At 36.6% G+C, this 23336-nt stretch overlaps 1 protein-coding gene across 5 annotated transcripts in view; it reads right to left on the bottom strand.

Moving 5' to 3' along the window:
- ARHGEF6 (Rac/Cdc42 guanine nucleotide exchange factor 6) overlaps window positions 1-23336 on the bottom strand; it is a 283838-nt gene that overhangs the window by 33442 nt on the left and 227060 nt on the right. For 4 of the 5 annotated variants that reach the window (XM_053699227.1, XM_053699226.1, XM_053699230.1 and 1 more), the window contains 2 exons: window positions 23093-23248; window positions 8843-8863 (listed from right to left, as the gene is read on the bottom strand). In XM_053699227.1, coding sequence (XP_053555202.1) covers window positions 8843-8863; window positions 23093-23248 — 177 coding nt within the window. The remainder of the gene's footprint in view (window positions 1-8842; window positions 8864-23092; window positions 23249-23336) is intronic. The other variant, XM_053699228.1, reaches the window with a different exon arrangement.

Consider the following 23336-nt stretch of genomic DNA (forward strand, 5'->3'; position numbering starts at 1 on the left):
AAAAGAGAGAGAGAAAAAGTAAAAGAGTGAAAGATAGAGAGAGAGAGAGAGAGACTCTTGTTTGAGAGTGAAGTTTGCTTCTGTGTATGTCTAGAGGGAATTACAAATAGCTGTGACACTATTGATTGCATTTCAGTGTGTTTGATTGAAGGGTAACATGTATGACTGTAGGTTAGTGACCTAGGTAAGCAAAAGGTAAGCAAAAGCCTTGATTTGGCCAAATGCTGTAACAAACTTTTCATTTTATGCTTTAAATCTAGCTGTATGTATCCGAATGAATATTGGTAATCTTGTGAACTCTGTATTGGAATTCTATATAATCTATCAATGGTTCAACACAGTATATTGTACTGTGTTTAATAAATAAAAATAATCAACATTCCTGGGATCTTTCTATATTTGACCAGTAGTGGATTTTTAGCAATGGGTGCATTATGTCTTCTGCATATCTGATTAAGCACTGTACATCACAACAGGCATTAGCATGCTGCTTTTCAAATTGGTACTTAGTTGCCAGGAACCAGGCCTCATTGTCTTCTCTTCCTTTCCCCAGCGCATAGAGGTCCTATGCATGGTGCTTCAGTGACAGCGCCCAACATGTAGGGAAACAGAAGTTGACTGCAACAGGCCCATAATGTATTGTAGAGTTGCTGCAAGTTGCTCCCTCAAAAATTACTCAATCCTTAAGTGGTGCTGGATCAAAAGATGTGTCCAATTCTTTAATACCAGAAGCTTGCAATGAACTCCAGAATAATAGTGGACTCAACCTTCCTAGAGCTATGATACAAATTTATTTTGCACCATAGAGGATGAACTGGCATCTGAGTTGTAGAAATGTTGTCAATTTATTTTACTAATCAAAAGAGGGGAAAGGTTTTGAGTTTCAAAAATGTGTTTTAAACTTTATCTGCAAGAACAACTATTTACACAGTTGTTGCAATTACTGAAGAGATTCCATCTTTATCATCAAAAACTTGTTCAGAGACCCAAGATACTTTTTCTACATCAGAAAAAGACAAGAATAAAATCTTGGATTCTGGAACTTCTCAAATAACATGAGATGGCCATGGTTGATTTCCTTATTGGAATATTATGTCCCATTTGACTTCATCTACTTGAATGATATCTAGCACCCATTACTCTGAAAGTGACCATATGTTTCTGAAGTGCAACAGACTCTTGGACATCGGGGCATCCATTTTATTGCCTAAATCTTAGATCTATACAAGGGGAAATTAAGTCTATACGGCTGCAAAAGTGATGATAAAGGCACTGCAGCGGAAGAGGATTATGGTACCTGTAAGTTTATCAGGTCACAGAGTTTCATAAGTCTTTAGTTAAGTGTAAGTGTATGTTTCCATCCGGCTATTTAGCAGATTATGCAGCCCTCCTGGTAAACACCCAATGTGTCCTCTCCTTTTACCCAAGGGGAAATAATGGTGCAAAAAAGGATAGTTGGGCTATTAAAACAAAAAGAAGAAGTTGACTGGCCTTAGCATCTTACAAAGGAAGACATCAATTGAGCCAAGAAATCCTTCAAGAAGCCTGGTATTTTAGGTGGGATCAGACTGATATACTTCAGGAAAGTTGTGCTCTGTTTAACCCTTTGAGTGCTAAGCACTTTCCCACCTGGGTGCTAAGCTGATTTAAGTTTTTTTTTATTTTTTGAAATATATATTTTTTTTAACTTTTTATTTTTATTTTTTCAGATCCCCAAGACTTGCATCGTTGGAAAGGTTAGGCGATCTTGGGGGTCTGTAGCTGCTTAGATGCCTGAGATACAGGCTTCTAAGCAGCATGACCCCTTTCCCTATACTTGTCATTTTTAAATAAAGTTGCACGGTGATGTTATCACGTCATTGAGCGTGACGTCACCGCACAAAACGTGAAGCCTTGGCGATGCCTGTAAGTATACAGGCCCTATCGCCGGGTAGGAGCGGGTGGGAGCCCCCAGATCTCCCTCAAGGTTGTTGTTAGCACTCTAGGGGTTAAAGCACAATTAAGAGTAAAGAGGCTGCTCTCAGGTGGTAACTTGACAGATAACAAGCTACTAAGCCATTGTTTGTTCCTGGTTGAGTGGTTGTTTCGGTAAATATATGTAAACTGGTTGATCCAATTCTGTCTACCACCTTTAGATAATAAGGGTAGTTTAATAACTGGTAGGTATTAGTTTGGTCAGGGAATATATAAGATTTTCTCTCATTCTATCTTGGAACTATATTTAGCACTGACTAGTCAGTACCAAATCACACAATGTGAAGGCAAGGGTGAGATGCAGAGAACCTCTTCTTAGGCCTGAGTAAGCACTATCTGTAAGTCATTTCTACCAAATGCTGCTTGTGCCAAGACAAAACACAATGAACCGATAGAAGCTCATCAAAGTATACAAATAAAACCAAGTGAGAGCAAGAGGTTTACATTTGCATGCTCTATCTGAATCATTAAAGTTTAATTTTGACTTTAGTGGTCCTTTAACTTAATGGAAAAGTAAAAATACTTTAGACAAGGAAAGTATTTCACAAAGAAATGCTAGGAAACGTCTTAATTAGATTTTGAACTAGAAGACTTTAAGAATCCCTGGGAACTGATCCAGAAAACTCTGCTGAGTTAAGGACCTGCATGTTCGGGCCCTAGTTTACTGTAGGCAACGCTGGCAGACACCTTTGCAGTAGCATAAAATATTACTGGGGGAGTGGGGATAGCAATTTTATTTATTTATCTGTACCAGAAAAAAACACTACTGTCGATGATATCATAGAACTAAATTAAATTAGACTTAAAGCTTGCAGAAAGCAGAGTATGTTAAAAGATTCAGGATTTTAGTTCTGGGAATTTCTAAGAGGTGTCTACAAAACAAACATCCAGTGCCACATGCAGAGTTTCAAGTTTATATATCTAACCAATTGTTTAATTTTGAAAAATAAATCTGGTAGTGTAAAGGTGCGCTAGACACTGCAGGATTACATTTTGACGTATAGCTTAAAGAGAACTAGTACAATGTGCATACAGTTGTTAATCCTATTTATTGATATTTAAAACAAAACTCAAATACTTTATTGGTGATCATTTAGGTTCAGTTACAAAACTCATAAATGGATTTCAAGGGATAATTAGTGAAGATTTTTTTTTCTTTTATTAATGATTAGTCATCATTTAGTTTGCAAAGAACAATTTATCTGTGTTCCACTAAGCTTACTCAAGTAGGTATTTTATGAAGACATTTACATTTAAATGACGTGAAATCCAATTTTTTTTCCTTTTACGATTTAGATAAATTTAAAACAAATTTCCAATTTACTTCCATTATCAGTTTTGTTTTATTCTCTTGGTATTCTTTGTAGAAGGAGGATCAATGCACTATTGGGAGATAGCTGAACACATCGGTAAGCCAATGACAAGAGCTATATATGTGCAGCCACCAATTAGCAGCTACCACCCAAATCATATAGAAGCAAATTGGAAAGTTGTTTAAAAAGGTTTGCTGTATCTGAATTATGAAGGAAAAATTTTGTGTTTTTTCGTCCCTTTAACCCACTGGCTGACATTGTGGCATGTAATATTTTGCTTAGCAACCTACTAATACACTTAGGAAAGTCTGTTAGTAGAACAACGTCAGAGAGGTAGTTCGCTTTCCCAGGGACATCAAACAATAACAAATACCGAGGGATGTCTTGAAAGAGAATTTTTGTAACTGGGAATCTGCCAAGGTCAGGACAGCTCACATTAAACTTTACTAGAACTTGTTCTTAATGAAAAATGTGAAATAAAATTATTTTGTACACCACACATCAGTGATAAAAAAAAAAACATTTACCAGTTGATAACTAACCCTTTGAGTGTTAAGCTGAATTTAATATTTTTCTGTTTTTTACTATTTTCAAAAATCATTTTTTTTTACTTGTTTATTTTTCCCCCCAGATCCCCAAGACGTATACCATTGGAAAGATTGGCGATTACCTTTCCAATGGTGGTCTTGGGGGTCTGTAGCTGCTTAGATCCCTGATATACAGGTTTCTAAGCAGCATGCCCACTTTCCCTATACTTTGTGTTGACAATTTTAAATAAAGTTGCGCGGTGACATCACTTCATTGCGTGTGACATTGCCTCAAGTAATTGGAAGACTTAGCAATGCCTGTCACTATGCAGGCCCGATCGCTGGGGTAGGAGCGGGTGGGGGCCCCCAGATTGCAAAAAAGGTAGTTGAGTGCTAATGATGGCTCTGAGCCGTCATTAGCACTCAAGGGGTTAAGGGGACTTTTTGGATTTTTTTTTCATAATGTTTGTTGCCTTAGACAACAGGTTTAGTGACTAGGCAGAAATTACTTTTTCCATTTTGATTAACACAAAATGTTTGTATTCAAGGGATTTTAACCCCTTTCTGCCGTTACGACGTTCCATGCCGTCCTAACTGCGCTGGGCTTTAGCGTCATTAGGACAGCATGGAACGTCCTAGCCGTTTGGCTATCCTGAAGCCATAGCAGCTTCCTAAATGGTATCGCAGGCTGGAAGGCACGTCTAGCATCTTAGGCACTCCCCCTGACCCGATCCCATCATTGAAATCACGTGATTGCATGAACGATCCTGTGATTTCAATTTTTACTTTTATGTTTACATCGTAACTTTGTTCCGATGAAGACAAATAAGTCCAGACAGGAAAGGGTTAATTATGCGTTTATAAATAATAATAAAAATAACTGCACTAATTTATTATTTTTTAATTGGGAAACTATAACCAAAATGTGTACTAAAAGGCGAAATTGAAATTGCAGGGGGGGGGGGGGGGAGTATTGATTTAAATTTACATTTTGTATAAAAAAAAATCTTTATTTTGTGACAGTCTTTAGTCATATAAAAGCCTGAAGGGAAAGTATGCTAAATGTATATTGTACTAGTAAAATGCAAAATAACACACTAATATAGTCCACAAATCACTAATCCTGGTAACAAATACCCAAGCTGTGGAGTCCACATGTAATTTGGGTGGGATGAAAAAAATGTTTATTATTATTTTTTTTGTTTATATGCAAATGTCCAGAAACTACCGGCTGGGTAGGGAGAGACTGTCCCACCTCAAAGAGAGGCCTGTGAATAAAAAGTTTCAGTCAGGAGGCTAAAGAAATGGCTGATGCCTTTTGACACCTTCTAGAACCAAAGAAATGAATAAACAAACTTGAGGATTGTCTAAAATCCTTAGTTGCCTGCAAATAGAATTTTACAGTTTTCACAACATCCAACTTTTCTAGGAGCCTCTATTTAAAGGACAACTCAGTGCCGTAGAATTGCATAATTAACAGAAAATGATTTAACACTGTAGATTTTTTTCTAACAAATTTATTTTTACTCCCATTTTCCGTCACCTTGTATCATGTGACAGATATCAGCCAATCACAGACTAGTATACATATACCCTGTGAGCTTCTGCACATGCTCAGTAGGATCTTGTTCCACAGAAAGTGTGTATATACCAAGACTGAGCAACATTTCATTTGATAATGAAAGTGTCTTAAAACTGCATGCTCTTTCAGAATCATAAAAGTTTTTAAAAATTCTTTAGATTAGGACAAAGAGATGGAACAACAATCTCCTGATTAATGTTATCTTGAAAAAACCCCAGAAGAGCATCCATAAACTCTGCCTGAGTATCCTTAGACCTTGAAAAAAATCTGGGATGCTTTTCCTTCAACTGGGAAGCTATTGGGTCTATCTCTGGGAGAGCCCACTATTCTTCAATCTGATTGAAAACCTCCAGATAAAGAGGCCACTCCCCAGGATGAAGAGATTGGTGACTGAGATAATATGCTTCCAAATGTTTATTAGTAATCTTGCATACTGAGGAGACCAAACTCCCTGTGCTTTCCTGAATGGTGTAATCACTGGCTTAATCCTGACTAAAGCTTAAATAAAACTGAATGTAAGGAAACAACACCAAAAGAGCCGAGATATGACCCTTTAAAGAACTTGCAGATAAACACTTATTTAAGCCATCTTGAAAAAAAATGTAGAATTCTAGGAATTCTAAAAGAATGCAAGCAAAAACCCTGTTTCTCATACCAAGAAAGAAAAAAAGTCTAAGACTTGTGATAAATATTTCATGTCACATGTTTAAAGACCTGAATTAAGGTTTCAACTATAGAATCAGAAAAATCTCACTGTTTTAAAACTAGGTGTCCAATCTCTAAGCATCAACTTGAGAGACTTGAGATCTTGATAATAAAAGGGGCATTGAGACAGAAGGTCGCGGCACAGGGGAAGAGGCAACGGACGACACCTGGACATCTGCACCAAATCCACAAACCAAATTTTGCAAGGCCAAGCAGAAGCAATTAGAATTACTGATGACAGCTCCTGCTTAATCTTGGCTATCACTCGTAACAACAGAACAATTGATGGAAAGATGTAAGCAAGACAAAATGACCAAGGAGCCAGAAGAGCATCCATAAGCTTCTCCTGAGGATCCTTAGACCATATCTCGGTTGCTTTTCCTTCAACTGAGAAGCCATCGGTTCTATCTCTGGAAGAACCCACTATTCTTAAATCTGATTGAAAACCTCCAGATAAACAGACCACTCCCCAGGATGAAGGGATTGGTGACTGAGATAATATGCTTCCCAATGTGTATGTTACCTCGCCTCCTGAGGAGAACAAACTCTCTTTGCTTTCCTGAACCCTCAAACTGCACCCCAACCCAAGAGACTTGTATCTATTGTGATAAAAGTCATGGTTGGAAGAACAAGCAATGCCTCCAGAGAAACAAACTGGTGATTTATCCACCAGGAAAGAGTTTGTCTTGTTCTGAGATCCAAAAGGATTTACTGAGAGAGATGAGTGTAATCCTTGCACCATTGATGAAGCATGCAAAGCTGTACAGGTATCATGAGAAACCCAGCAAAAGGAGTAGCATCTGATGTTGCTATCATCAGATCTAACACCTCCATGCAAACAGCTATTGTGGAAAGGGAAGTGACTAAAGATTTAAACAAGCTGTCTATAAAATTAATCTCTGTTGATCTGTCAAATAAAGTGACCCCTAGTAAAGAGACTCTGGTTTGAGGAGAAAGAGAACTCTTTAGAAAACCGATTGTCCAACCATGCCTTTGAAGAAACAAGAGACTGTTGGTATGAAATACCGCTAAATGTAAAGATGGAGCTTATATCAAAATATCATGCAGGTAAAAAACCACCAAAATACCCTGAGCTCTTACTACAGACAAGAGTCAGAAATGCTAGAAGGTAGGTTGTCAGAAACAGACGTCTTGAGCTTTGTTGGAGGAGGCATCGCGACTAGCTTCTCAGAAATAGTTGAGCGCACAAAAGGTCCCTTTATTTTGCACAAAATAGTATGTGATAATAAATTTAACAAAGTGTCCCCTGGATATAGTTTACCATATACCAGATGTACCTACTAATAGCCTGTTGGCTATGTGAGGGTAGTATGTGACCACTTGAAAAGCACCCACACTACTGTGCTAACCAGCTTCAGAAAAAAAACTTTTCCCAGTAGATAGGACATCCAGTGCTGTATGCGTAAATGTTGAGTATATTGAAGACCCAACAGAAGGAGGCTGTCAGCATTGATAAAGAATAGGAGCCCAGTAGCGGAGTATAGCTCGCACGACAGATAGACAACACAGGAGTGCATGGTCCAGAAGGAAAATCTAAAACCAAGGTCAAACATTCCAAGGTCAGGGCAGGCAGCAAAGGTTCATACATGGTATAACAAGCAAGAGGTAAGGCAGGCAGCAATAGTTCATAATGTTGTGCCAAGAAGGAGGCGCTGGTTCACTATGGATCTTCGTCTGTTTACTTGAATATGTTCCACTCGTCAGGAGAAGTTTGCTCCTAGTTCCAATTAAAATATTGTGCTGAGATACTGTATCAAGACACCATGTTATAACGTGCAGATACTCACAGTATATATTCAGGATAACCGGCTCCTTGTATGTGCAAAGAAAATAACTTCACCTGCTTTCTTGTCTAAAAACAGTTTTATTTTGCCCAACGTGTTTCAAAGGACCCAGCCGTATTTCTCAAGAGCATTTACAAATTAAAAAAGTGCTTAACAAACCAAGCATTTACAAATTTAAAAAGTGCCTTGGTTTGTTAAGCACTTTTTAAATTTGTAAATGCTCTTGAGAAAGACAGCTGGGTCCGTTGAAACACGGGCAAAATAAAACTGGTTTTAGACAAGAAAGCAGGTGAAGTTCTTTTCTTTGCACATACAAGGAGCCGGTTATCCTGAATATATGCTGAATAGTTATGCTCTTAAATACGAAAAATTGACCTAAATTCATTTTATTCTTTGTAGCTTGTATAACAAGTCACTTGAAACATATTAAGGGGACACCAATTTTGCAGTACATTGTTCTTTTAACAACTGTTTATCGAGTGTGCTAGGAGAAGCAGACTCCCTTTAGGAGAATATTCATACAAACATGTATTAAATAATTAATGTTTTTAAAATCAAGCATCTTGTTCACTTTTCTTCTTCTGTAAACCATTCCTTTTTTTATCTTTAATGTCCCCTTAAAAAAAAAAAATACTATTGCACAATGGCCCTCGCAATACATCATTATACAATAGGATAGACAAGACATCTGACAATGTCTGAACATTAGCCAAAAGCAGCATTATGCAAGGACAGACATATGAAGCAATTAAGCAAAGATTTCAAATGTTTAAACTCTTGTTTACCTCATATTTAAAGAACACATATTAATCTCTCTCCCTCTCTGTCTAACTTAGTTTAAATGGCAGCTGACAGGAAGACAAAAGCAACAGATATAAGGAAAAATAGAAAAAAAAAGCATTTATTGCACAGCATAAAATATATATCCACCCTTACCTTAAGGATATAAGACATCCTCTATAATTACGTTAAAAAAAAAGAAAAGAGAAGAAAATGTGTGAGAGAGAACAGATGAAAAGTATCTATTTCTAACATTCAAATTACTTTTGAAAGCATATAAATTTACATATATGTAAGGAATGTGTAACATGCGGAATATTTAAAGGCCTAGATTACAAGTGGACAGCAACTGATAACAAGTGGTGCGTTCTTTAGCGCTCGGCCCCGTGCAATCAATAAGGCACAATCAGGTATTGCAAGTTATTGGTTAAAATGCAACTGAAGCATAAACACACCTAATTTTTAAATAGTAAGAGTTGTACTTTTAGTGGGAAGGGGAAGCAGCACACTCGTGCTTGTATTATAAGTTGTTATTAAGTGTTGCACTTTTGCACAGGCCCATTTTTTTTCAAAACAAGGTATTAAAGGGACATGAAACCCAAATTTTTTCTTTCATGATTTGGAAAGAGCATACAATTATAAACAACTTTCTAATTTACTTCTATTATCTATTTTGCTTCATTCTCTTGATATTCTTTGCTGAAAAGCATATCTAGATATGCTTAGTAGCTGCTGATTGGTAGCTGGACATAGATGCCTCCTGTGATTGGTTCACTGTGTGCATTGCTATTTCTTCATTAAAGTATATCTAAAGAATAAAGCAAATTAGGTAATAGAAGTAAATTGGAATGTTGTTTAAAATTATATTCTCTACCTTAATCATGAAAGAAAATGTTTGGGTGTTATTACTTGCTATTAATCATTAAAAAACATGGAAGGTGTATAGTGCATAAGCATTATGCAACATGAATTTTAATGTGGGCCATAATAAAAACCTATTATCTGTCATGAATAGCAAATAGCTTGCACCATTATTATTATCCACTGACTTGTAATAAGAGCAAAAATGCAAGCAGTATGGATTTTATGCGAATGTTATTAGCACTCCTCACAGCTTGCATTTTTGCTCTCTACTTATAATCTAGGCCTTAAAAGGACACTGAACCAAATTTTTTCTTTCGTTATTCAGATAAAGCATGAAATTTTAAGCAACTTTCTAATTTACTCCTATTTTTTCTTTATTCACTTGCTATCTTTATTTAAAAAGCAGGAATGTGATGCATAGGAGACGTCCCATTTTTGGTTGAGAACCAGGTTATGCTTGCTTATTGGTGGGTAGATGTAAGCCTCCAATAAGCAAGCGCTATCCATGGTGCTGAACCTAAAATGGGCTGGCTGCTAAGATTTACATTCTTGCTTTTAAAATAAAGATAGCAAAAGAACGAAGAAAAATTGATAATAGGAGTAAATTAGAAAGTTGCTTAAAATGTCATGCTCTATCTGAATCGTGAAAGACAAAAATTGGGTTCAGTGTCCCTTTAATGTTTAAACAGATGGATAACTTAGTTAATTGTGTAAACACTGCATAACTATTACCAGAAACAAAAAGCTATATGAGTCCTACTTTAAAAATAAACATTAAAATGGGTAAACTGCAATGTAAAGTGTAACTTTACTGAGCTTCTCACGATGGTCCAGTTTGATGAGTAAGAGTTTAAAGTAATGATTATTTTTAAATATATGAAACACCTCAAGACTTCATTAATATGATGCATTGAAACTAACAAACATAATCTGAACTTACATAGTACCTATTTGCTACCTTTGATATATTTTATTACCAAGTTCTTCAATACAGGCACACTAGTAGATTGTCAAAAACAGCTCTCTCCTGCCTGGTCATGTAAAAAGTCAGTTCTAGAGAATTTATAGTTCTTTGTTCCAATATCATCAAGCCTTTCTGTTCATGTCCATCAGGTTTTTAAGTTTATGACCCACTAGTCTCTTTATTAAATAATAATGTATTCACATGCTACATTGGCTTTCTCGTCTCTGCATTAATCTTTAATTAATGTGACTAAGTTTATTCTTTATATTTGTTAAGCCAGTTTCCTGAATTATTTGACCTACACTTACTTCTACTAACCAATCACTGCATGCTTTGGAAAAAGGCCTGTTCCTTCCTTTATTATCTCCTATAATGACTACAGAAACTTTCATCTGCTTGATACAAAGCAAGTCTACCTCAACCACTATTCTTTGTCTGCAACTACAGTTTGCATAACTTACTACTAATTGTTCATATCTTCAAGAACCAAATTCCAAATGATCCACCTGAGTAACAAATCAATCAACAAATTTGCTCAGGATCACATTTTTTATCTCATTACTTTTGACCAGGCCTTGACAAATCATTGGAACCAAGGAATCTAATATTGTACTTATGGCTCTAAACGTTAGATATTTTTTATCCAGCAGTTATATAAAATACATGGCAGGATTCACCTTCTTGGAGAGAGAGATTGTTGTGCAGACTTCACAGGGGCTGAACTCACTGAATGCTCAAAGAAAAGAGGAAACTCTCCAGCACTGAGAGCTCTCTCCTTTCTGTATCTGAAACCCAGTGCAATACAGCACTGCATGATATCATAGTTTTGTTACACTTGTACCTTGTGCATTGTATTTTATATTACTTTAAATTTCAGATTGTGTCCTTTCGGTATTATTACATTTAAGCTTTGCACTTTCTATTTTAATACATTTTGATTTTACAAATTCTGATTGTGTTTTGAAAGTTTAACAAATTAGAATAATACTTTTCATATGTCTGTCTAAATTATACAACTTATATTGCACTTTATATTTTCTCTTCAGCTTAAAGTGGGAGGGACAGGGGGGTTTCACAAGGCTGAATAACATAATTTATGTAAGAACTTACCTGATAAATTCATTTCTTTCATATTAGCAAGAGTCCATGAGCTAGTGACGTATGGGATATACATTCCTACCAGGAGGGGCAAAGTTTCCCAAACCTTAAAATGCCTATAAATACACCCCTCACCACACCCACAATTGAGTTTAACGAATAGCCAAGAAGTGGGGTGATAAGAAAAGAGCGAAAGCATCAAAAAAAATAATAAGGAATTGGAATAATTGTGCTTTATAAAAAAATCATAACCACCTCAAAAAAGGGTGGGCCTCATGGACTCTTGCTAATATGAAAGAAATGAATTTATCAGGTAAGTTCTTACATAAATTATGTTTTCTTTCATGTAATTAGCAAGAGTCCATGAGCTAGTGACGTATGGGATATAAATACCCAAGATGTGGAACTTCCACACTAGAGAGGGAGGGATAAAATAAAAACAGCCAATTCCGCTGAAAAATTAATCCACTACCCAAATCAAAAGTTTCAATTTTAATAATGAAAAAAAACTGAAATTATAAGCAGAAGAGTCAAACTGAAACAGCTGCCTAAAGTACTATTCTACCAAAAACTGCTTCTAAAGAAGAGAAAACATCAAAATGGTAGAATTAGTAAAAATATGCAAAGAAGACCAAGTCATTGCTTTGCAAATTTGATCAACAGAAGCTTCATTCTTAAAAAGCCTAGGAAGTAAAAACTGACCTAGTAAAAAGAGCCGTAATCCTCTGAGACAGGGAATAATCCGACTCCAAATAAGCATAATGAATCAAAAGCTTAACCAAGATGGCAAAGAAATGGCAGAAGCCTTCTGACCTTCCTAAAACCAAAAAAGATAACAAATAGACTAGAAGTCTGTCTGAAATCTGAGTAGCTTCAACATAATATTTCAAAACTCTTACCACATCCTAAAAAATGTAAGAATCTTACCAAAGAATTCTTAGGATTAGGACACAAGGAAAAGACAATAATTCCTCCACTAATGTTGTTAGAATTCACAACTTAGGTGAAAATTGAAATGAGGACAGCAAAAAAACACCTTATCCTGATGAAAAATCAGAAAAAGGAGATTCACAAGAAAAGAACAGATAATTCAAAAACTGTTCTAGCTGAAGAGATGTCCAAAAAGAACAATACTTTCCATGAAAGTAATGAATGTCCAGAGCAAGCATATGCTCAAAATAGAAGAACCTGAAAAACCTTCAGAACCCAATTAAGACTCCAAGGAGGAGAAATTGGCTTAATGACAGGTTTGATACGAATCAAAACCTGAAAAAAGTGATGAATATCAGGAAGTAACACTGCCTTATCCTGATGAAAAATCAGAAAAGGATATTCACAAAAAAGAGCAGATAACTCAAAAACTCTTCTAGTAGAAGAAATAACCAAAAGGAACAATACTTTTCCAAGAAAGTAATTTAATGTTCAGAAAATGCATAGGTTCAAACGGAGGAGCCTGTAAAGCCCTTAGCACCAAATTGAGACTCCAAAGAGGAGAGATTGAATTAATGTAGATTAGAAAAATACTTCAGCACCCTGACCAGTTTGCACGTTACCCAAGGACCACTGCCCAGGTCCTAAACAAATTCATAAAAAGAGGCAGGCGGGTAACAGCAAATTCAATTACATTTATTGTAATAAGACAAAAAAGGTGACGTTTCGGGACCTTAATCCCTTAATCATACCACATGGTATGATTAAGGGATTAAGGTCCCGAAACGTCACCTTTTTTGTCTTATTACAATAAATGTAATTGAATTTGCTGTTACCCGCCTGCCTCTTTTTATGAGATTGAATTAATGACAGGAGTGATATGGACCAAAGCCTGTACAACACAATGAATATCAGGATGATTAGCAATCTTTCTGTAATAAAAAGAACAGAAAGAGTAGAGATTTGTCCTAACAAAGAACTGAAGACAACACCTTATCCAAACCAACCTGAAAAAATAATAAAATTCTATGGCCTAGATTTGGAGTTCGGCGGTAGAAGGGCTGTTAACGCTCCGCGGGCTTTTTTCTGGCCGCACCATAAATTTAACTCTGGTATCGAGAGTTCAAACAAATGCTGCGTTAGGCTCCAAAAAAGGAGCGTAGAGCATTTTTACCGCAAATGCAACTCTCGATACCAGAGTTGCTTACGGACGCGGCCAGCCTCAAAAACGTGCTCGTGCACGATATCCCCATAGGAAACAATGGGGCTGTTTGAGCTGAAAAAAAACCTAACACCTGCAAAAAAGCAGCGTTCAGCTCCTAACGCAGCCCCATTGTTTCCTATGGGGAAACAGTTTCTAAGTCTGCACTTACACACCCTAACATGTACCCCGAGTCTAAACACCCCTAACCTTACACTTATTAACCCCTAATCTTCCGCCCCCGCTATCGCTGACACCTGCATATTATTTTTAACCCCTAATATGCCGCTCCGTAAACCACCGCAACCTACGTTATCCCTATGTACCCCTAATCTGCTGCCCTAACATCGCCGACCCCTATATTATATTTATTAACCCCTAATCTGCCCCCCACAATGTCGCAGACACCTGCCTACACTTATTAACCCCTAATCTGCCGAGCGGACCTGAGCGCTACTATAATAAAGTTATTAACCCCTAATCCGCCTCACTAACCCTATAATAAATAGTATTAACCCCTAATCTGGCCTCCCTAACATCGCCGACACCTAACTTCAATTATTAACCCCTAATCTGCCGACCGGAGCTCACCGCTATTATAATAAATGTATTAACCCCTAAAGCTAAGTCTAACCCTAACACTAACACCCCCCTAAGTTAAATATAATTTAAATCTAACGAAATAAATTAACTCTTATTAAATAAATTATTCCTATTTAAAGCTAAATACTTACCTGTAAAATACATCCTAATATAGCTACAATATAAATTATAATTATATTATAGCTATTTTAGGATTTATATTTATTTTACAGGCAACTTGGTAATTATTTTAACCAGGTACAATAGCTATTTAATAGTTACCTAGTTAAAATAATAACAAATTTACCTGTAAAATAAATCCTAACCTAAGATATAATTAAACCTAACACTACCCTATCAATAAATTAATTAAATAAACTACCTACAATTAACCTAACACTACACTATCAATAAATTAATTAAACACAATTGCTACAAATAAATACAATTAAATAAACTAGCTAAAGTACAAAAAATAAAAAAGAACTAAGTTACAAAAAATAAAAAAATATTTACAAACATAAGAAAAATATTACAACAATTTTAAACTAATTACACCTACTCTAAGCCCCCTAATAAAATAACAAAGCCCCCCAAAATAAAAAATTCCCTACCCTATTCTAAATTAAAAAAGGTAAAAGCTCTTTTACCTTACCAGCCCTGAACAGGGCCCTTTGCGGGGCATGCCCCAAGAATTTCAGCTCTTTTGCCTGTAAAAAAAACCATACAATACCCCCCCCCCCCAACATTACAACCCACCACCCACATACCCCTAATCTAACCCAAACCCCCCTTAAATAAACCTAACACTAAGCCCCTGAAGATCTTCCTACCTTGTCTTCACCATCCAGGTTCACCGATCCGTCCTGAAGAGCTCCTCTGATGTCCTGATCCAAGCCCAAGCGGGGGGCTGAAGAGGTCCATGATCCGGTCAAAGTCTTCATCCAAGCGGGGCAGAAGAGGATCTTCCATCCGATTGAAGTCTTCATCCAAGCAGCATCCATCCGGAGCGAAGCGGCAGGATCCTGAAGACCTCCAGCGCGGAACATCCATCCGGCCCGACGACTGAACGACGAATGACTGTTCCTTTAAGGGACGTCATCCAAGATGGCGTCCCTCGAATTCCGATTGGCTGATAGGATTCTATCAGCCAATCGGAATTAAGGTAGGAATTTCTCTTGTTAAGTGTATCCAGTCCACGGATCATCCATTACTTATGGGATATTAACTCCTCCCCAACAGGAAGTGCACTGTTCCGATCAGCCAATAGAATGCAAGCTCAATCTGATTGGCTGATCGGATCAGCCAATCGGATTGAACTTGATTCTGATTGGCTGATTCCATCAGCCAATCAGAAAATTCCTACCTTAATTCCGATTGGCTGATAGAATCCTATCAGCCAATCGGAATTCGAGGGACGCCATCTTGGATGACGTCCCTTAAAGGAACAGTCATTCGTCGTTCAGTCGTCGGGCCGGATGGATGTTCTGCGCTGGAGGTCTTCAGGATCCTGCCGCTTCGCTCCGGATGGATGCTGCTTGGATGAAGACTTCAATCGGATGGAAGATCCTCTTCTGCCCCGCTTGGATGAAGACTTTGACCGGATCATGGACCTCTTCAGCCCCCCGCTTGGGCTTGGATCAGGACATCGGAGGAGCTCTTCAGGACGGATCGGTGAACCTGGATGGTGAAGACAAGGTAGGAAGATCTTCAGGGGCTTAGTGTTAGGTTTATTTAAGGGGGGTTTGGGTTAGATTAGGGGTATGTGGGTGGTGGGTTGTAATGTTGGGGGGGGGTATTGTATGTTTTTTTTTACAGGCAAAAGAGCTGAAATTCTTGGGGCATGCCCCGCAAAGGGCCCTGTTCAGGGCTGGTAAGGTAAAAGAGCTTTTACCTTTTTTAATTTAGAATAGGGTAGGGAATTTTTTATTTTGGGGGGCTTTGTTATTTTATTAGGGGGCTTAGAGTAGGTGTAATTAGTTTAAAATTGTTGTAATATTTTTCTTATGTTTGTAAATATTTTTTTATTTTTTGTACTTTAGCTAGTTTATTTAATTGTATTTATTTGTAGCAATTGTGTTTAATTAATTTATTGATAGTGTAGTGTTAGGTTAATTGTAGGTAATTGCAGGTAGTTTATTTAATTAATTTATTGATAGGGTAGTGTTAGGTTTAATTATATCTTAGGTTAGGATTTATTTTACAGGTAAATTTGTTATTATTTTAACTAGGTAACTATTAAATAGCTATTGTACCTGGTTAAAATAATTACCAAGTTGCCTGTAAAATAAATATAAGTCCTAAAATAGCTATAATATAATTATAATTTATATTGTAGCTATGTTAGGATGTATTTTACAGGTAAGTATTTAGCTTTAAATAGGAATAATTTATTTAATAAGAGTTAATTTATTTCGTTAGATTTAAATTATATTTAACTTAGGGGGGTGTTAGAGTTAGGGTTAGACTTAGCTTTAGGGGTTAATCCATTTATTATAGTAGCGGTGAGCTCCAGTCGGCAGATTAGGGGTTAATAATTGAAGTTAGGTGTCGACGATGTTAGGGAGGGCAGATTAGGGGTTAATACTATTTATTATAGGGTTAGTGAGGCGGATTAGGGGTTAATACATTTATTATAGTAGCGCTCAGGTCCGCTCAGCAGATTAGGGGTTAATAAGTGTAGGCAGGTGTCGGCGACGTTGAGGGGGGCAGATTAGGGGTTAATAAATATAATATAGGGGTCGGCGGTGTTAGGGGCAGCAGATTAGGGGTACATAGGGATAACGTAGGTGGCGGCGCTTTGCGGTCGGAAGATTAGGGGTTAATTATTTTAAGTAGCTGGCGGCGACGTTGTGGGGGGCAGGTTAGGGGTTAATAAATGTAATACAGGGGTCGGCGGGGTTAGGGGCAGCAGATTAGGGGTACATAAGTATAACGTAGGTGGCGGTCGGCAGATTAGGGGTTAAAAAATTTTAATCGAGTGGCGGCGATGTGGGGGGAGCTCGGTTTAGGGGTACATAGGTAGTTTATGGGTGTTAGTGTACTTTAGGGTACAGTAGTTAAGAGCTTTATGAACCGGCGTTAGCCCAGAAAGCTCTTAACTACTGCTATTTTCCTGCGGCTGGAGTTTTGTCGTTAGAGCTCTAACGCTCACTTCAGAAACGACTCTAAATACCGGCGTTAGAAAGATCCCATTGAAAAGATAGGATACGCAATTGACGTAAGGGGATCTGCGGTATGGAAAAGTCGCGGCTGAAAAGTGAGCGTTAGACCCTTTAATCACTGACTCCAAATACCGGCGGTAGCCTAAAACCAGCGTTAGGAGCCTCTAACGCTGGTTTTCACGGCTAACGCCAAACTCCAAATCTAGGCCTATGAATTTTAAAAGAATGCCAAGAAAAGTAGGTCTTTCAGACTCAATATAAATCTTTCTAGAGACAGATTTATGAGCCTGAAACATAGTATTAATCAATGAGTCAGAAAAACCTCTATGACTAAAAACCAAGCGTTCAATCTCCATCCCTTCAAATTTAATGATTTGAGATCCTGATGGAAAAAATGGCCTTGAGAAAGAAAAGGTCTGGTTTAAACGGAGGTGTCCAACGTTAGCAACTGGCCATCCGAATGAGATTCGTATACCAAAACCTGAGAGGCCATGCTGGAACTACCAGAATAACAAACAAATACTCCATAAGAATTTTGGAAGAAGAACTAGAGGCGGAAAGAAATAGGCAAAAAGATAATTCCAAAGAAATGTCAATGCATACACTACTTCCGCCTGAAGATTCCCGGACCTTAATAGGCCCCTGGGAAGTTTTTATTCAGATGAGATGAAAAACATATCTGGGTAAGAGAGACCATTCTCCCGGAGGAAAAGCTGGATTAACAGAGATAATCCGCTTCCCAAATATCTATACCTGGGAAAAAAAACACAGAATTTAGATAGGAGCTGGATTTAGCCCAAGCTAATATCCGAGACACTTCTGTCACAACCTAAGGACTGATAGTCCTACTCTGATGATTGACATACACCATAGTAGTGATATTGTTTGAAAAACATTAAACGTCTCTTCTTCAAAAAGAAACTAACTGAAAAATTCTGAGAAAACACGGAGTTCTAAAATATCAAATGGTAATCTCGCCTCCTGAGATTTCCAAACCCCTTGTGCTGACAGAGATCCTCAGACAGCCTCCCAACCAAAAAGACTCACATCTGTAGAGATCATGGTCCAGGTTGAAAGAAACGAAGAGACCTGTAGAACTAAATGATGGTGATCTTAACCACCAAATCAAGAGATAAATATTAGGATTCGAAGATTTAAAATGTGAAATCCTAGAATCCCTGCACCATAATTCAGCATAAAAGACTGGAAAGGTTCTTTCTATTGAAAATGAGCAAAGGGAATTAAATCCAATGCTGTGGCCATAAGACCTAAAACTTCTATGCATATATAACAACTGAAGGAAATAATAGAGACTAAAGGTACCGACAAACAGAACACAATAAAACTGTCCCTTGTCTGATAGAGACAAAGACAGTGACACAAACTATCTGGAAACCTAAAAAAGGTGACCCTTGTGTGAGGAATCAAGAGCTTTTGAAAAAAAGATCCTCTAACTATGTCCTGAAGAGCAAGTGAATCATATGAGATTCCGCATCCTCAGAAAATAATCTGAATGAAAACAGAAAAATGAAAATATGCATTTATTGTATCTAATGAAAACAAATAATGCTATCACTGACCAAAAAAAGGCAGAATAGTTTGAATAAAACTCCAAAACCCATTTCCTAAAAATGGAACTGGAATAAATACCCCAGAAGATTCCAGGTCTGAGCAGCGCTTGAACCCCATGGGTGCCCAGCCATGCTTCAACAGTACCCAAAATATATAGGACCCAAACACACTTAAAGAGAGTGTTAGCCTTACTGGAATAAAATCAAAGAAATTTGGACTGAATAGAACCAAATAAATTTCAAAGAAGTCTTAACCTGCCCCTTGCCAGCCAAGCTGGAATACTGTACGTACATCGCAATATTAGGGAGCTGATTTCGAACTGAAAAATTTCCAATTATAAACATGTTACTTGGGAAAGAATTCAGGAATTCGTTCCTTAATAAGAACAACCAAACTAGTATAAGCTTAAAGTTTTAGTATTAGAACTCAATCTTGAAGCCCAGAGTAACAGTTAAGAATTGAATCCAATTATAAAACAAATAATTGATTATATTAGAACAAAAGAAATATGGATTTTTTAAAAATCACAAAATTCTTCTAGCTAAAATAGCTAAAGACATAGATTAACCCTCATCTGCGAAAATATTCAATAAAATGAAGACACAAATGAAATTATTAGCATGATAGTCCAGTTAAAGGAACAGTCAATACAGTGGACTTGCATAATCAATAAATGCAAAACAACAAGACAAATGCAACAGCACCTAGTCTAGTAAATGTTGTCCTTTAACAATGCTAAAATAAATCATAATCTGATACTTGATCTTAAAGTAAACAGAACAAAAATGAAGCAATTGCAACATCCAAATAAATCACAGGACCAAGAAAAGTACCTGAAACTAAATAATTTTCCATAAATAAGATACAACAATCTAAAGGAAAATAAATACTATTTTGCTATAGAAACAATAGCATAATTAGTAGGAGTAGAGATAGCCCCAATAAATTGGAGAACCCTCCAAATTCAATTTAACTGCTGGCAAAGAATATAGTTTAAAACCTTTGAAGAAGGAATAAAAGAAAATTCTCAGCCTATTCCATTCCCTAGTATGAGGAACTGGAAAAAAACCTCTGAAAACACAGAAGAATAAATAAGCAGAAATAGTGTCAGCTAGTCTTAAAGAACTAGTTACCTTAATATCCAAAATAATCAACACCTTTTCAACAAAGAACAAATGTACTTTAATAAAAAAATTATAAAAAAGTAGATTTGTTAGTGTCAATATCTGATGAAGAAAATTCTGAAAGAGAAAAAACATCATCAGAGAAGGATAAAACAGTATGTTGTTGGTCATTTGAAACTTCAATAATTAAAAAAGAAGTGAAAAAAGACCTAAAAATTTTATTAGAAGGCACGAAGTCAGACAAAGCCTTTAAAATAGAATCAGAAAAATATTTCTTATAAATCTTCTAAATATTTCTTGTACATACTTCCCAAATATCTTTACCTGGGTCTAGATGTAAGAATGGCAATAAAGCATAAATACTAATGGATTCTGCATGTAAAAGTATATCATAATAACTTATTACAAACCATAGCTAAAGATAAACATTTATAACATTTAAAATAAATGAACTTAGCTTTGGTAGAACTGAACTCAGTTAAGCGTTTTTCCAGAAGTAGCTTTTGATCCAGGGTCAATCTGAGACATCTTACAATATGTAATAGAAAAAACAACATATAAAGCAAAATGTATCAAATTCCTTAAATGACAGTTTCAGGAATCGGAAAAAAATGCCAATAAACAAGCTTCTAGCAACCAGAAGCAAATAAACAATGAGACTTAAATAATGTGGAGACAAAAATGACGCCCATATTTTTTAGCGCCAAAAAAGACGCCCACACTATTTGGCGCCTAAATGCTTTGGCGCCAAAAATGACGCCACATCCGGTAACGCCGACATCTTTGGTGCAAAAAAACATCAAAAAAATGACGCACATACAAACAACTTCCGGTGACAAGTATGACGCCGGAAATGACTAAAAAAATTTTTGCGCCAAAAAAGTCTGCGCCAAGAATGACGCAATAAAATGAAGCATTTTCAGCCCCCGTGAGCCTAACAGCCCACAGGAAAAAAAGTCAAATTTTAAAGAAAAATTTAATATTCAAATGCATTATCCCAAATAATGAAACTGACTGTCTGAAATAAGGAATATTGAACATCCTGAATCAAGGCAAATAAATGTTTAAACACATATATTTAAAACTTTATATAAAAGTGCCCAACCATAGCTTAGAGTGTCACAGAAAATAAGACTTACTTACCCCAGGACACTCATCTACATATAGTAGAAAGCCAAACCAGTACTGAAACGAGAATCAGTAGAGGTAATGGTATAAATAAGAGTATATCGTCGATCTGAAAAGGGAGGTAAGAGATGAATCTCTACGACCGATAACAGAGAACCTATGAAATAGACCCCGTAGAAGGAGATCATTGAATTCAAATAGGCAATACTCTCTTCACATCCCTCTGACATTCACTGCACGCTGAGAGGAAAACCGGGCTCCAGCCTGCTGCGGAGCGCATATCAACGAAGAATCTAGCACAAACTTACTTCACCACCTCCACGGGAGGCAAAGTTTGTAAAACTGAATTGTGGGTGTGGTGAGGGGTATATTTATAGGCATTTTAAGGTTTGTGAAACTTTGCCCCTCCTTGTAGGAATGTATATCCCATACGTCACTAGCTCATGGACTCTTGCTAATTACATGAAAGAAAGTATGTTTTGAAGCTCTCTCAAGTCTTGTGAAATGCTGAAAGCATTTTAAACAAGCTGGTCTCACTGATTTTTCTCACCAGCTGTATTCAGGTGAAACTTGCTCAAAATTTGCAATACACTTATTTAATCACTCTCTCCCATGTGAAATTTGGTATCCAAGAGAGTTTCATTACTTTCTATAGAAGGCATCTCTCATCTCTCTGGGGCTCCCAGGTTCCATCCTTTTTATTAGAGAATTCAGAGTTCAGCCCCTGTGAAGTCGACACTATAATATCTCTCCAACATAGAAAGTAATAAAGCGTATACAAAGTAATCAAGCTTATGCAAAGTAATCAAGCTCTCTGGAAAAATGAAGCTGAAAGCTTTTCAGTTTTATTTTAAATACAAGAAACACAAAGTGCAATGACATTTGTAAACAATATACATAAATATACAAAATATGATCCTAATTTGTTAAAGTTACACAGAAACTGTGAAAGCATAATCAGAATTTGTAAAATCCCAATCCTAAATACACTGCTGTATACAAAATAGAAAGTGCAAAGTTTAAATGTTAAGTAAAGTAATATAAAATACAAAGAACAAAGGGTAAATGCAGCAAAACTGACGTGTCATGCAGTGCTATATTGCACTGGGCTTGTCTCTCTTTCACATACAGAAATGCAGGGAACGCCCCTTCGGGAAGTAAAGCAAAATCTGCCTTTAAAGAATTTCATTAGGGATCTCCCAGTGCTGGAGGATCATTTTAGATCATCTCACCTGAGCGGAGAACTTTAGATTATCAAGCCCCCGATGAGTAGGCAGGGATAGTGTAAGCAGCGCGGTGGGATCATATAGCTTAAACAGCCTCCACTTATACTAACTTGAAACAGGTCCTCCGCTTATGGTTTATCAGGTTAATCATATGCAATTACAATTTTATCTATACGGTCATTGAAAGGAGGATGTTCTATTCCCATCAGAAGCTCAGGTTATCATCATTTTACATATATTATGCCCTGTAGCACAACATATTTATCTCCACAATGGAAATAGTATTTTAGGTTTCTCTATATATTCTCACAATATTATATACTTTCAAAATAATAACTCATTAACCAAAAGCACTGCCTGAAGACAATATATATTACTATGTACAACCAATAAAACTGCTCGATGGTTACTAAAGGTATTAACTCAAAACAAGTGCATTTATTTTACTTTTTACAAGTATTCTGTATAAAAGTAGTTAACAAAAGTTCATTGGACTTGTATTTGATAATAAATTTAGAAAAACCACAGTAATGGAAAAAATAAAAAGTATTACCTCTTTATAACCTAAAGCAGCTGAAGGTCTAAGTGGAGGAGCAGGTCGCAAACAACTTAAGCTCCATGTTTTATTGATTTTAGCCGGTTCCAAAGGTCCTCGAGAAAGGGATGACAGTGAATAATGAGGATGAGGTGGCAGCTTTCCTTCTGAAAGCTGAAAAATAAAAACATGTTAGAAATAATTACATATTGAAATAAACAAAAACAAAAAAATCACGTCTAAAAGTCATAAAAGATTACAA

This window comes from Bombina bombina, chromosome 1 (genome assembly GCF_027579735.1).
Source record: "Bombina bombina isolate aBomBom1 chromosome 1, aBomBom1.pri, whole genome shotgun sequence".
NCBI classification, from domain to species: Eukaryota; Metazoa; Chordata; class Amphibia; order Anura; family Bombinatoridae; genus Bombina; species Bombina bombina.